The sequence below is a fragment of the Pleurodeles waltl genome, chromosome 10 (genome assembly GCF_031143425.1).
Source record: "Pleurodeles waltl isolate 20211129_DDA chromosome 10, aPleWal1.hap1.20221129, whole genome shotgun sequence".
Classification (NCBI taxonomy): Eukaryota; Metazoa; Chordata; class Amphibia; order Caudata; family Salamandridae; genus Pleurodeles; species Pleurodeles waltl.
In genome coordinates this window covers 339,254,677-339,269,998 of record NC_090449.1, presented here as the reverse complement: position 1 = coordinate 339,269,998, position 15,322 = coordinate 339,254,677, and the positions used below count along the sequence as shown (strand labels likewise).

At 44.6% G+C, this 15,322-nt stretch overlaps 1 protein-coding gene across 1 annotated transcript in view; it reads left to right on the top strand.

The window, feature by feature from the left end:
• Positions 1–15,322, top strand: part of FBXL16 (F-box and leucine rich repeat protein 16) — a 237,595-nt gene that overhangs the window by 208,693 nt on the left and 13,580 nt on the right. The window contains exons 4-5 of the mRNA XM_069210550.1: positions 1,668–1,752; positions 3,489–3,552. Coding sequence (XP_069066651.1) covers positions 1,668–1,752; positions 3,489–3,552 — 149 coding nt within the window. The remainder of the gene's footprint in view (positions 1–1,667; positions 1,753–3,488; positions 3,553–15,322) is intronic.

Sequence of the window (15,322 nt, the reverse complement as noted above, 5' to 3'; positions counted from 1 at the left end):
GTCTCAACCTGCCTGACTTCTGTTAGAGAACCACATCACAACAAAAAAAGATCAAAGGGCTGTCTTTCAAAGCACAAGGCTTTTAGGTCTTTGGAGGTCAGTCAGGCCCTTCGAAGATTCATTCCATCACAGTGAGCTACATTTTGCAGTGAGCTACATTTTGTCCACTACGCTTTTTAATCAAGCCTTTACAGTTTTTCAGTAACGTTTCTTTGGTGCTTTGATGTTTATTGTCCCTTTGATCCCTAATAGGAGCTAGAGATCTGCAAACTGCTTGCAAAGCTTGCTTTAACTTTAATGTTGATTTCCAAAAGTGAAATTGACAGCTTGCAATCAGCTTTCTCTTTCGATTTGATTCTATGATATTTTCTTAATTTTGTTTTTATATTAATCCTCATCTGGTATGTTAGTTGTGTTTTTGCACGTTGATCTTTTTTGGTGCCGTGCCCAGATGTCGAAATGGTTTTCATTACCATAATACTTTTTTAATATTAAAATATATCACAGCCTGCTTTACTATACTATAAATTTAAGTCTGCAGTCCACTTGGACTGTGCCCTGTACTCTCCCCGCAGAAAAACTTCTAACCGTTAGATTGAGCTTCTACACCATTCACCACTGACAACGCACCTACGCCAGGTCAATGGATAACACTCCTACACCACCCCTATGCACAGTTGTCTTAAGTCTCGGAACCATTAGCCATAGAGAGCAGTCATACTTCACCACAACAGCCACCAAGTCTTGCAGTATTTCACATTGCTAAAACATCTGCACCATCTCTTACCGCCATCTCACAGGGCTAACGCCACTACATCATCTCGGCCCCTAATCAATTGCATTAGACCGGTGGTCCTCCAGCAACCCAATTTCAACTGCCCTTCACAATTTCACAGAGCCACTGCCATTCACCGACACATAACCAGTGCCCCGGCACTGCCTCAGAGTGCCAGTGCTCCCACACAAATGCATGGGGCCTGTGACCCTACATCATCATGAAGGGTCACTGTCCCTACACAAGTGCACACAGCCAGTGCTACTTCACCATCTCCCAGAGCCAGTACTCCAAACCCAGTTCACACAGTCTATGCATTTACACCCTCGAACACATCCAGTGCCCCCCACACCATCTCACAGTCAGTTGCCCTACACTTATTCAGGGTCAGTGCCCCTATACCATCTAATGCAGCCGGTGCCTGCCTGCCTCTCTCTCTCTCTCTGCATATATATATATATATATATATATATATATATATATATATATATACACACACACACACACACACCCCCCCCCCAATCACCTCACAGAGCCAGTGGCCCCACACCTCACATAGCGAATACGCTTACCCCTTCTCAGAGTCATAGGCAGTGACCCTTCGCCATTTCATAAGGCAGACACCCCTTCACCATCTCACGCAGTCAGGGGCCCTGCACCACATCACAGGGCCAGCTCCCTGATAAATCTCACGTGGAAAAAAACACCTCAAATGCTGAACTCGCCTATCCCATCTCACATGTCCAGAGCCCCTCCCAATCTTGAGGAGAAGGCTTCTCGTGATGAGCTTCTATACTATTTCTCCTCCACTGATCACATTCAGTCATTTCCAGATGATGGGAAAGTCTCCCTCTTGTTACACTCCTTTTTACCATTGTGTTTTTCTTGGCAGGTGTGTTCGCATCACAGATACGGGCCTCAGCTACCTGTCCACCATGTCGTCTCTCCGCAGTCTTTATCTGCGCTGGTGCTGCCAGGTAATGGGACCGCTCTGGGCTTGGGACTGATAAGGAGCCTGGGAAACACTGCATATCTGTGGACCACTGAGCCCCTTGAGACCGCTGATGCTATGGGGATGATTGAGTGTCTGGTGAAGGGGGAGAGGGGCTCTAAGGGGCAGATGTAAAAGAGAAGGGAGATGGGTTAAAAGAGTAAAATGGAGGCCATGAGAGGTAAAAACGGTGCAACAGGGGGAAGGAATGTGTAGGAATAAGCATGAGAGGCTAAAGAAGAGCGAACGAGGAAGTGTATGAAGGCAGAAGGATGCAGGTGAGGTGGAAAGGAAATACTGAGCAAAAGAGACACCTTGTGTGACATCGGTGGGAGGGTACAAAACAAAGCAAGACAGAGGAAAGGAAGGAAACAATCAAACACTCAAGCAAGCAAAGAAGGCAAAAAGAGAAATGAGGAAAGATGAAAGAAAGAAGAAAAGCAGGGGAAGCATGGAAAGTTGTCGAGAAAGAGGCAAGCGTTTTAACAATAAATGCAAATTAGAGGAAAAGACAAAGGGATTCAAAGAAAGTGTGGCAGAAAGATCAGGAACATTGTAAGATATGTGAGGACAGAAAATAAAGCTAAAATGCCCTGTTGGTCCTAGTAAAAATACGAGCAATTCAGTTTTTTATACATTGTATGGATTATCTGAAAATAAAACTCACCAAAAAATACAAGAGTCCAAAAGGCTATCCTCCTTCTGATGTCAGTAATGCAAGAAGTCACAATTCCATGCTGTCTTAAACAACATTTTCCTACATGTGCTTGCAAATATCAAAAGCAAATATGAACAGCATTTGGCCTCGGAGTTAGGGGTCCATCTCACCATTTTAATTCAAGAGAAAGCAGTATTTACGCGTAAAAATACACAACTGTAAAATATTAACACCTCGAAACATCCCCAACTGAGGTGATTCGTGCTTGGGCAGGTTTAGTTTCCCCTAGATAAGTTGGGACTATTTTGTCATTTGCTACTGCATTTCAAAGAATCAAAAGGCGACCGTCAAATTTGAGAACATGGTCTAGCTATGTATGAATGATGTGTGATTAGAAACATACCATATTTGAAGAGTTTTGAAATTATCAGACGTTAACTGCTGTGCCAACACTATAGCCGAGAATGCATTTTCCTGGATTGTTTTTAACAGTTATGAATTATTTCATTAAAATAATGCTTTTTCTACTTGACCATCACTTAACAAGCAACTGATTAGATAAGATATTAACTCCTAGTCCAAATACCATTTATAGTTCACTGGAACACATTTTTTTTAAATCTTCAAGCCCAAATGTGCAAAAATGTATACTTTTTCTGAATGTAAGAAATTAATCTTCAAGGCGGCTTAATCTTCTAAATATTGCACCAGTGCCATCTTATGTGTGGATCTGTGGAACTCGAAAAGTTAAGTCTTTGTACCATTGTGGCATTTTATTTTCAGTTCCTCAAATAAAAGGAATCACAACAAGGAAAGCTGGGAGTTGAGGAGGGATGGATGGAAGGAGGAAAACGAGGAGAGGGGTGTGAAGCCAGGGAGAGAGGAAGAGAGAGAAATGGACGAAACTGCAGGAAATGTACATGTGAGATGGCTGGGTGGAAGGATGGGGAGGGGTGATGGGTAGGAGCTAAATGATGAAAGGATTGTGGGCCAGTAGGTGAGATCTGTGAATGAAGGAAGTGCTGAAGAGATGCAGTAATGCTAGATTTAATGGTCTCTTGCAGGTACAAGATTTTGGATTGAAGCATCTTCTAAGCATGAGGAGTTTACGATTGCTGTCACTCGCTGGTGAGTCCACCTCAGACCCAGAAATACACTAAACTGGCGGGTTTCTGGATAAAACCACCCTCTAATAAAACTCATGCACACACGCAAGCAGAACCACGCTGACCGTACACTGTTGAAGATACACTTCTCAACAGATAAGCCTGTACACATGTACACCTATGTACCCATTCTGCCTCATTGGTAAATAACACATGCCGGGGCATACATACTACATCAGTGCACAGACTGTGGGGCATCTGAAAATAGGAACCCCCAAAACGCCGAGGTTCCTCCCGTGAGAACGACTCTAAGCCCTAGACACCTGTATCTATCTTTACAGAGCCCTACACACAATGCAGGATCAATCCAATAACCAGCTACCTCTACTATCACTGACTGACTAAGTTTGCCTTTGACCATGTCTTTTATGAGTTAGAAGGTAGCTCTGTACACGTTGACTGGGTATTACCATATACACTGTATGTCTCCCTTTTCCCGTGATTGAGTGTTCCTGTCTCACTGTATGCCTTTCCCTACACCGTTCATGTTCCCCTAAATAAGTATTTGTGTCCTTGCTCCTATATTTGTACAAACGTCCAGTGCCAGGGTTTTCATGGTCCTAGTTTCCAACTCTCCCTGTCCCATTTGTCCCCGTGTGCTAGAGGTGTAGTTGCATCTACCTTTCCCAGTGTCAGTTTCTATGTGTGTTGATGCACAGTCGATGACTTTGATTCATTGTGCTTGTGTCTGTGTGCATGTTTGTCAGTTGCAGTTTCCTTATCCCCTTTGTCCCAGTGTCCATATCTCCGTCTTCAATTGACTGTTTCCCTGTGTTAACCCATAAGCGTCTCTTTTATAAGGATTGAAGCACATGACTTGCATTGTGTCCATCCTTATTGTTACAAGCTGTAACCCCTCCAGTCCTTCTCGACAGGAAATTATGTGGCCATGCTGTTCATAACACATTATCTGGTTCTTTCAAGGCTCCTCGCTTTGGTCTACAATAAACGTAATCTTTGCCCTTAAGTGTTCCTTAGTACTGAAGATGCTGGCACAGAGTGTTTTTATCTAATTTCCCAAAGCTTGAGGGAACTATTTATGCACCAGAGCTCTGCTGATGGGGGTGAGGGCGGGGCTGCTGAGGGGTTTGGAATCTAGACTTTAGAGACATCTCCAAGTAAGGTAGCCATGTCTCACACAAACAAGAACCATTTGAATATTTACCACTTGATCTCATACTCCGCTCCCTACCTCCTATTCATTTCCGCAGCGCTGCTAAGTGATGAGATATCACTCACCTACCATGATACTTTTCAACTGGAATAAGGAATCCTGATTGGAAACCACATGAAGAAGACTGGAGGTTGCATTGCAATTCTTCTCTAGAGCACCTTAAACTTGGAAGACTTTGCCCTGACCAAACATACATCTAATTCAATACACTGTTCAACTTTTATTACTTTCTTGTGATTACTCTTACTGATGTATATAGCACCCTCAAATAATAATCATCACAGTGCCCAATTTGTAATATAGTAAGTGCTGGTGGCCAAAGTGTTTTTTTAGAAGCCCTCATCCGGTGCTTTTGAAGTTTATGGTGCTGAATAAAAAAGCTGCATAGTCTTGATTTCACCTCATGCCTCTTTAGCCCACCACCCTCACCCTTTCTTTCACTCTTTCAGGTTCCCTTTCTTTTCAGCTTTTTCTCCCTGTATCCCCCTTTTTCCGTCCTTCTCATCCTCCTTCCTCTCCCCTTGTGTGTTTTTATCTCTGTTGCTGTGGGTGAAAGTCTGATGAGGAAAAATAAGTGTCGAGCGCCAAAAATAAGTGCTGGTGGGCCCCACTTGAAACCGCCGGCTAAAGTTAAGAATTGGATTGTAATAAAACAGAACAACCTCTGCATCCTGGGAGACCTACACCTTGTTTAATCAAACCAAGGATGGCCAAACTAGACTTATCGTGGCAAAATTAAAAGTCGTCAGCATCTCCCACATTGTGGCAATTCCAACACATGCAGTTAGACACACTTTTGATGTCTTTTTTGAGGCTAACAAAACTTGCACACAATTATAGGAAATCACCCAATAATCAGGAGTGAACCTCATCTCTTTCCATGTCAACCTTGTGGCGACAATGACTAGCAGAAGAACGGAGCCAGACAATTAAAGAGTGAAGCAGCAACACAGAAACAGTCTACAAAAAAAAAAAAATACACCAACTAATACCCGACAGTCCAATCCCAAAAATCCACATAAAAATATAATGCCATCCACCTATTCTTCAGCAACAAAATCTAGAAGATTTGATAGAATATCGACAATACTAGGCATGTTTTTGCTCTTTCTCCCACTCATCTGTGATGCATCCAAAAATGCCATATTTAAAACCTCATCTCTCACACAGCTTGCCAGCAAACTCCCGCAAAGCCACTTCCTATGAGATCATGTTATATTTTAATCCCTCATCAAAGCCCTCTCAGGAGAAGCCATCAGACTCCTATTCAATATCATTAATGCCTCCCTCTCTGAGGGCATCTTCCCAGAATATTTCAGGGCAGGCAGATCCTCCCTCTCCTAAAGAAACCCTCTCTAGACTCTGAGGACCTTGGCATCTACTGTGCATCACTCACCTAGGCTTCATCGGCAAGATCATCATAAAAGCAGTCCACACTCAAATCCAAAATCACATCAGCACCAACCATCACCTGTGAATTGACCAAGCCAGCTTCAGATCATGCTGCAACATGGAAACACCCAGTGCTTAATTTGTAAATAACAAGGTGCCGGTGCTCAAAGCTCTACTCTTAAACATGCAGCTGCTGCAACTAAATGTGGGAACACGGAATACTGAGGCAGCGTAAACCTGAAGCCATCTCGGGCCTCTCCATTCCATTGGAACCGCTGCCTGCCACTACAGCAGCTTTCTGCTTTCTCCCATTGTGAAGTTTTTTTCGTTTTTCTCTTCTTCCGTCTTTCCCATATGTGTCTTTTACCCGCAACAAATGCTTGGGGGCAAAGAATAAGCACCGGCCCTCAACAATAAGTGCCGGTGCTCAGCATCGGAAACAACAAGCACAAATTAAGCACTGGAAATACCTAACTAACAAATCAAGAAAATTGCTTCCTGATAAAGACGACCCTTGCATCCTGATACTCCAGAACCTTTTGGTTACCTTTGACACCATTATTAAACCCCAAAATCTTAAATGGGAAGGGAGAGGCGAATGTGCTATCATTTCAAGAGGTCTAGGATGTTTGAGAGCCACACCTTTTGACCCCAGTTTGATCCACATAGACAACCAATTCCCCAGGGCTGTACTTTGCTCTATCCAGTCCTTGAGGATAGCATCTCCCAGGAGATGCAGACTCAAGGACTTGACCATTGAAGAAGAGAACCTGGGTGAGGGCCTGCCAGCCTGGCTCTGTGACAGACAATGTTCTTAAGAGAAACTAGGCTGTAATGCCTTCAGTGAGATACAATCACTTTGATCTGCATGGAAGCAAAAGACCCCTTGCTGGTTAAGGCATACATAGCATACTTATGCACTCAATGTCTAGCTCCTAAGCAGGAGACCCAGAGAGTATAAGTGACACGGGGTTATGGAACATGCACATGCATGAATTAAATCCCGAGAGTTTCAAAGTACACTGCCTGTGCTGCAAGAAAAAATAACAATAGTTTCACAAAGTAGTGTCAGAGCCTGACAGCGCTAAGGTAGAAGGCAATAAATGGGAAACAGGGAGCTGGAATGTACTTTAAACAATGTGGGAGGTGTGGTTGTATATCATGCACACCCGTGACCGTGGCAAACAGGATTTGGTAATCAGCTATAGATACAATTTCTGGGTTGCTAGGTACTCACACATTGAGAAGTGCTAGGATGGACAAGTTACTTACCTTTGGTAACACCTTATCTGGTCGAGACTACATCTAGATGCAGATTCCTTATCTGTGAATTATTTCCAGGCGTCAGACTCGATCCAGAAGATTTTTCATGAGCAGTATACCTGCGCGATGCTAGGTGGCATTGATCAGCTCCATGTCTATTGTCGGCATTGTCCGCAAAAGAATTGACATTGCGATTCTTATATAGGTGCACCAATGCACGACAACATCAGTTTCTTGTCATGACTTTCCTCAACAAAAGCGTGGAGCCATGAAGAACGCTGACCACTAGTGGGTCAAAACTAGGCCCTGAAAGAGAAGTCCCTGCCCCTAGATATCCGATCGCAGAACAGGCAGGATAGGTTGGTTGATAAGGAATCTGCAGCTAGATATATTCTCTACAGGATATTATCAAAGGTAATTAACTTGTTAAACTGATGGAGAACATAACTGCAGATTCCTTACCTATGAATAGATACCCAAGCAATACCATCCCCGAAAGAGGGTCTGCAAACCAGTTTCAAACAAAAAGGTCCCGCAGGACTGAACTAGCAAAGTGCCCAGTCCAGCGGACCTGACTGTTCACGCAGTAGTGTTTAGTAAACGTGTGCAGAGAGGCCCACGTTGCTGCCTGGCAGAAGGCCAGGACCGGAACTCCACATACTAACGCAGCTGCAGTGGTTGCAGCTTTAGTGCTGGTGGAATGAGCCTGGAAGCCTTCAGGAGGTTGCTTTTTGGCCACCTCCTGAAGGCTTCCTAGCAGATCTTGATGCAGAACACGACCCAATGAGAGATGGCTCGCTTCTGCACTGCCCGGTCTTTCTTCACACCCATATACCCCACGAAGAGTTGCTTGTCCACCCGGAACTCATGGGTATGATAAAGATAAAACACCAATGCTCTTTTGGGGTCCAAGAAGTGGAGTCTCTCCTCTTCCTTAGAAGGATGTGGGGGTGCGTAAAAGGTAGGTAGGGTGATTGACTGGCTTACCATGAAAAGGCGTGACCACTTTGGGCAGAAAAGGGGCCCTTGTGAGGATATATAGAGAGGTAGGGTGGCTTAGATGATAAGGCCTGTAACTCACTCACTCTGCGGGCAGATGTAATTGCCACAAGGAAGGCTGTTTTCAATGTGAGAAGCCTGAGGGGACAATTGTAGGGGGGCTCGAAAGGAGCACACGTCAAAAAAGTGAAAACCAAATAAAGATCCCACTGGGGCATAATGAATGGAGAGGGAGGGAATACCGGAGTAAGACCTTTGAAGAACCTATGTACAATAGGAGACTTAAACGGGGATTCATGATCAGGCAAACTCAAGACAGCAGAAATGGAAGATGAATAGCTCTAAAGAGTGCCCAAGGCAGAGCTCTGTTGGGCAAGGGAAAGAATGAAAAGTAAAGCCTCAGAGAGAGAGGCAGAAAGGGAATCAACAGATTTTTCTGCACACCAGGCCACAGATTTCTTCCAACGGCAGGCACATACCATCTTGCTGGAGAGACACATGGCTGCCAAGATGATGTTACATACTTTTCAGAGGAAGGTCAAAAGCTGTCAACTGCCACCACTCAATCTCCCGACAAGAAGGCTGAGAGTGGACAGGTTCCGGTGAAGAACCCTTCACTGTTGCTCCAACCTTCACTGTTCCTCCTGAAGAGGCAGTCTGTTCAGAGCATCGATAGACATGCTCATTAACTCTAGATACAAGACTTTCCGTGCCCAGTCCGGAGCTACAAGAATGACTTTAACCCAGTCATTTGTGATCTTTTTGGGAAACAAGTGATATGGGCGGAAAGGTTTACACGAGGCTTGGGTCCCACATGAGATGAAAAATATCTGAGTGAGAGCCACCATGGAAACTCCAGTGCGCAAAATTGCTGACATTTTGCGGGTTCTCAGCTGAGGAGAACAGATCCAACCGCTCCACTGGGCGAAAGAGACCTTGTGCCACCTCCTGGTGGAAATGCCATTCGTGATCCACTAGGCATCTTCAGCTGAGTATGTCCGCTCTGGCATTTAGAGAGCCCATCAAATGTTGAACAACCAAGGATATGCCCTGCTGTTCCAGCCATATCCAGACACACAGAGCTCCTTGACAATAGGTCAACAACCCCAACCTAACCGGTTTGTTACAATAGCACACGGCGCAGGTGTTGTCATGAGTCCCAACAGCCTTACAGTCAGTCTCACCAAAATCCAGGACAGAGGCTGAAACACCGGTATCATAGCCTGAATATCCTGGACTCACTGATCTTAAGGATTAGCCCGAACCTGCAGTGTCCAGAACAGCTCCGATGAAAGGAAGCATCTGAGAGGGGTGTGACTGAAACATTTATAGTGAACCCCAGCAAACGCAGGAAGTCTGACGTAGTCTGGAGATGAAAGACAACAGCCTGGGGCAAGCTCATCTCCAACAGCCAGTCATCAAGAAAGCGGAAGACTGGAAACCCTGATCTCCGCAGATGAGCCGCAATCGCTGCTATCACCTAGGTGAAAACCTGTGGGGCGCTGGTAAGACGAGATGGAGGCACAGTGAACTGAAAATGCTTGTGACTTACCGTAAACCGCAGGTAACATCTGTGGGCAAGCAGGACAGGAAAGTGGAAATATGCATCCTGCAAGTCTAAAGCTAACATCTAGTCTCCTGGGTCCAGAGCAGATAAGACCTGAATCGACGTGAGCATTTTGAAGTTATCTTTCTTGAGCAACAGGTTGAAGATTCAGAGAACTAAAATAGGGTGAAGGCCCTTGACCTTTTTGGGGACCAGAAAGCAGGGGAAAAAGCAACCACAGCCTACTTCCGGCACCAGCACCCTTCTCTAAGGCTCACTTGGCCAAGAGAGCTTGACTGCCCTGCAGAGAAGGGGAAAAATGATCCTCCGTCATAAGATGGTGGCATGGAGGGAGAAGTAGACTCAAAGGAGAGGGAGGATCCCCTTAGGATGAGCTGCAAAACCCACCTATTCAAGATAATGGACTGCCAGTGGGGCACGTGATGGTGAATCCTGCTGCCAACTGGGTGTCATGGTGGTAAAGAGGCAGACTGAGAAGGGTTTAGAGGCTGCGGCAGAGGGGGTGTGGTGATGGACTGTCTAGACATTCGGGCCACCTGACCCACACAGTCAGTGTGTACTCTCCCTCATCCACGCAGAGGCTGGGCAGCATGCGCTACACAGGGGCTTGGCAGTAATGGGCACAGTTGAAATCCCCTTCCATAGCCACAAAAGGAGTGTAGGAGCTAACTATACCCAGAGAATCCCTAAAGAGCTTGAGTGCCAAATCTGCTTTGTCTCCGAAGAGACAGTTGCCATCAAAGGGCAGGTCCACAAGGGAACTTGGACATGCCCCAAAAGGCCAGACTTCCTCATTCACGCGTGGCGCCTCAGGGCCAGTTGCTGTTGGAACAGCTCTGCCAAGCGAGTCAGTCATGTCCAGTCTGGAATGAATTGTGACCTTTGCTGCATCTCTCCCATTAGCAATACCCTGAAAGAGTACAGCCCAGGCCTCCTCCGGGAACTGTGGCAGCACTTGCGCAACCATGTTCAACAAAATGTGAGAATAATGGCCCCAAAGGCATGCAGTGTTCATGGACTACAATACCAGGCTTGCAGAAAAAAACATCTTCTTCTCAAATGATTCCAGTGTCTTGGATTCCCTATCCAGCGGCGCGGTGCGGTAGGCAACACGCCATGGTAAGTTGAGGCCAGGGCAACCAAGTTCTAAGGGGTAGGGTGTTGTGTGAGGAAGGATGGGTCCCCTAGGTGCAGGGTGATGTCAGCGGGCAATCCTCCTATTCACAGAAGCCTCTGTGGTGGGTTTGGACAAGGTACCCAAAAGGACATCCATGAGGGCATCATTGAACAGGAGCAGGGGTTCAGATGTGGAAGCTCACAGTTGCACCACCTCTTTCAAGAGATTAGTCTTGACTTCCACTGAGGGTAGCTGAAGGTCCAGGAACTTAGCCGCCCTGCTCACCACCATTGCGTAAGAGGCTCCCTCCTCCGTAGCCATGGGAGGAGGAGAAAGCATACCAATATCTGGAGATGTGTCCAGTTCATTGGCTTCACCCAAATTCTCACGCCAGTCCATTCCTTCCTCATAAGGTTGGTATTCTAAAGGGTCCGGCAACCCCTGCCAGTCCTCCCTGAGCCCCAGCCCAACAAAATAGGGCTTAGGATACGATCTAGGAGGCAAAGCTCCAGCCAGCATCCGAGTAGGTGTCAAGCGACGCCCATCTGGCCACATGCAGGAGTCTGCGCCGCCAGAGGGTGCTTGTGGTGCCTGGAGCGCCAGCTTCGGGACCTGCGCCAGAGAAGTTTGAGGTCACACGACCAGTGCAGGTCTTGATCCAGGACTGGATCTTTAGGGGCCCATCGGCGTCAGACTTCCCAAAAATGAGACGCATGGCCTCATAAAAATCTTTTAAATGGGAAGGAGTCACTGCAGCTCTCAGTAAGTTGTGGAGGTGCGGAGTCAGCGCAGGTTCCAAAGAATGAGGCTTAGAATGACAATGCTCTGTCATCGTGTCGGCCGACAGATGAGGGGGAAGTCGAAGACCGCTATGACTTCTTGCTCTTCTTGTGCCTCGACATACCAGATCACCCCGAGGTCTTGGAGTGGGATGACCATGACTTCGGATGCTGCTACTGGTTCCAGGATCTTCCTCTTGACTGGGACCTCGAACTGCATGGAGGTGCGTGTCCGGCCGCCATCAGCTTTAGGGACCTTCAGATGCATGGTCCTGCACTCAAAGCATAACTTTGGGTCATGGTCGAGCTCCAAACATCATGGTCGAGCTCCAAACACCACAAACAGATGAGGTGCAAATTTGTCACCGACATTGGGCAGTGACAGGATTCGCAGGGCTTAAAATCTGTCTTGTGGGATGACCTTGTGACACACCAGGAGGTAATACCTCAAAACAAAGTTCAACAAAATGCCAAAAAAGGCCAGTCAAAAAATGACTGAGGAGTAGCTCTTCTCTTGGCTAAGTGCTGACTGGCACGGAAAGAAAAGAACTGACAGCTCGCTGGGGGGCGACTGTATAGGAACAGCAACGTCATTTCCTGCTCAATTACTCCAACGACAGACGCTGAGCCGATTGATGCCACCTACCAACATGGGGATACAACAAAAAATCTTCTAGGTCCAGTCTAACACCTGGGGAGAACTCACATGTTAGGAATCTGCAGCTAAAAGTCTCTATCACATATAGGAATATAAATTCCCAGGAAGTCTAAATAGGCTGCCATTAAATCTATTTGTAAATCTCCCTCAAAAAGCCCTACCAGTTTATTTGAGACACTCACCTATCTGCAACCCAATTCCCTCCAGGTGTCTCCTGTTGTTCATTTTGCCTTTTCTGTATGTTTTGCTCTGTAAGTAACTGTTGCTTTGATTTCTTTTCCTCCCTGAGTAAAGTACGCGCTGCTGGTGCCGCCCTCTCTTACATACTTCACTGGTTTAGCTCTGCAATGGAAGGTATCTCTACTAAGGTTCGGATCTCTGACAGAATATCAGAACCAACAATATTGTGATCAAAAATATTGTGCCAAAAATATCAATTACAAAAATATTGTTTTCCTATACTTGTAACGGTAAGTACAAAAATATTGGAAAAAAATATAGTTTTACACTAATATTGGAAAAAAATATACAAAATAAAGTTTTTAATACATAGTTTAAAATACTAAATCTTAAACATTTTAATATATCACATTAATATAAAATTAATTATATACATTCAATATTAAATACTATATAAAAAACAGATACTCATGAGTGTAAATGTATATATATCTATAATAATAGCACTATTAAAAACATTTATTTTACATTATATTACTTTAAAAAAAAAAATTAAGTGTATTATAAAAAATATATATCATAAAAAATGAACAAATCAATTGCAAAACATTAGAAAAATAACACCTTCGTCAAGCACAGTTGTCTCATCAATAATTTTATTGCAAATGTTGCAGTGAGAATATGAAAGATGGCATAGAATATGTCATCAATGATCTAATATGTAGAAATTGTGCTGGAGCCCGTGCTTTTAAAAAAAAAATAATAATGCAGCGAATTTGTGATATTTGAGGCAAAATAATAATAAAAAAAAAATGCTTTTTTGGTCTGGGACCCTTTCCCCACCAGTGCTAAGGGGTCAGGATGTCCAAACCGTGGCTCCATTTCTTATTTTGTTTTTCTTTTTACATTTTTTTTGTGGGCCAAGTCCTAAGATGGCTGCCAACACTTCCTGGTTTGAAGTGTTGGCAGCCATTCAGAGCTGTGCATTTCCCTGCACAAGCTTGTCTTTGTTTACGAATACTTTGCGGCCAGAGATTAAAGTATTTGGATTTCCCTAAATTTGTCAAAAACTACTGAACGGATTTACACCAATCTGCGTAGCAACAGCTAGCTTTCTGCCAAACTTGGTGTAATTCCGTCCAGTGGTTTGGGCTGTAGATATGTTGACAAATCCTATGGGAATTAACATGGGAAAAACAATGTTTTTTTAGCCCCCTTTTTCCTCGGGCCCTGCTTCACAAATCACCCCAAAACTTTCCATGTGCTTTAAGAATCACCAAACCAATTTATTGGGAACATTTTGTGACGATTCGTCAAACAGTGCCAAAGATATAGGCAAGTCAAAAAATGTTTTTTCTATGGAAACAACATGGTCCTAACTATAACTACTCAGGGGAGACTAGGTAATATATATATTTCCACTGATGTGTGGGTCGCTGTGTGAGTGGCTGTGAGTGGGTGTGTGACTGGCTGCATGGGTGTATGAGTGGGTGTGTGAGTGGCTGTGGATGTAAGTGGTTGTGTGAGTGGGTGTGTGTGGGTCTGTAGGTGGGTGGGTGAGTGAGTGAGTGAGTGTGTGGGGGTCTTGGTGTGAGAATCTATATGGATCTTCGTATAATAAGAAAAAAAAAAACATTTATGGACATTTCCTTGCTTATGAAAAGCCCCTCACAGACCCCCTCCATCAGTCCCATGGGGTATGGGTACTTCTACCTTGACCTTTTCTATCACTTTTAAAATGTAGTTTCCCTGCTGCTTACTGAGTCCTGATTAACAAAATGGTGGCTGCAGCTTTCCTCTCAGGTTGCGGCCAGCCAATCACTGCATTTTTGTTGGTGTGTGGATCTGCGAATCCACCTGATCCACAGCGAATCCGAGTCTCTAGATATACATAAATTGTTTTACTTTAATAACTTCAAAACTACTGAGCAGATTTACACATAGTTACAAAAGAGATCTTTCTCGAGCAAGATCTAGCTTTCTGCCAAATTTGGCATAAATCTGTTCAGTGGGTTGGGCTTGTTGTATCTAAAATCCCTACGGGAAATTGCATGGGGAAAAACGTGTTTTTGGACCCTCTGCCTTTTTCTCTGCCCCTGCTTGAAGGATCACCCCAAATCTTTCCAGACGGCAGGTGAAGTGACTGGCACAATAGTTTTGAAAATGTCATGAGGATTCATCAAACAGCACTATAGTTATTAGCAAAACAAAAAACTCTTTTCCTATGGAACTAGGTCCTAACTAGGACTACCTTCTGCTGACTGCTAGTAGGTAATATATATATATTTTGTATAATAGACATTTTACTCAATATTAGGAAAAGTCTAACAATAATAGATATACTATTCCCACTCCTGCCTGTGCAACATTAGGGAAAGCATTGGGCTTCGGAGAGGTAAGGTTTACTACCTCCACACCAATCTGTGCAACAGTAGGGAAAGCTTTGGGCTTTGGAGGGGTAAAATTTACTATTCCCACTCTAGTCTGTGCAACAGTAGGGAAAGCATTAGACTTTGGGGGGTTACTTTTGCTATCCCCACTCCAATCTGTTCTACAGTAAGAGAAGCAATGGACTTCAGATGGATTAAATTTACTATTCTCAC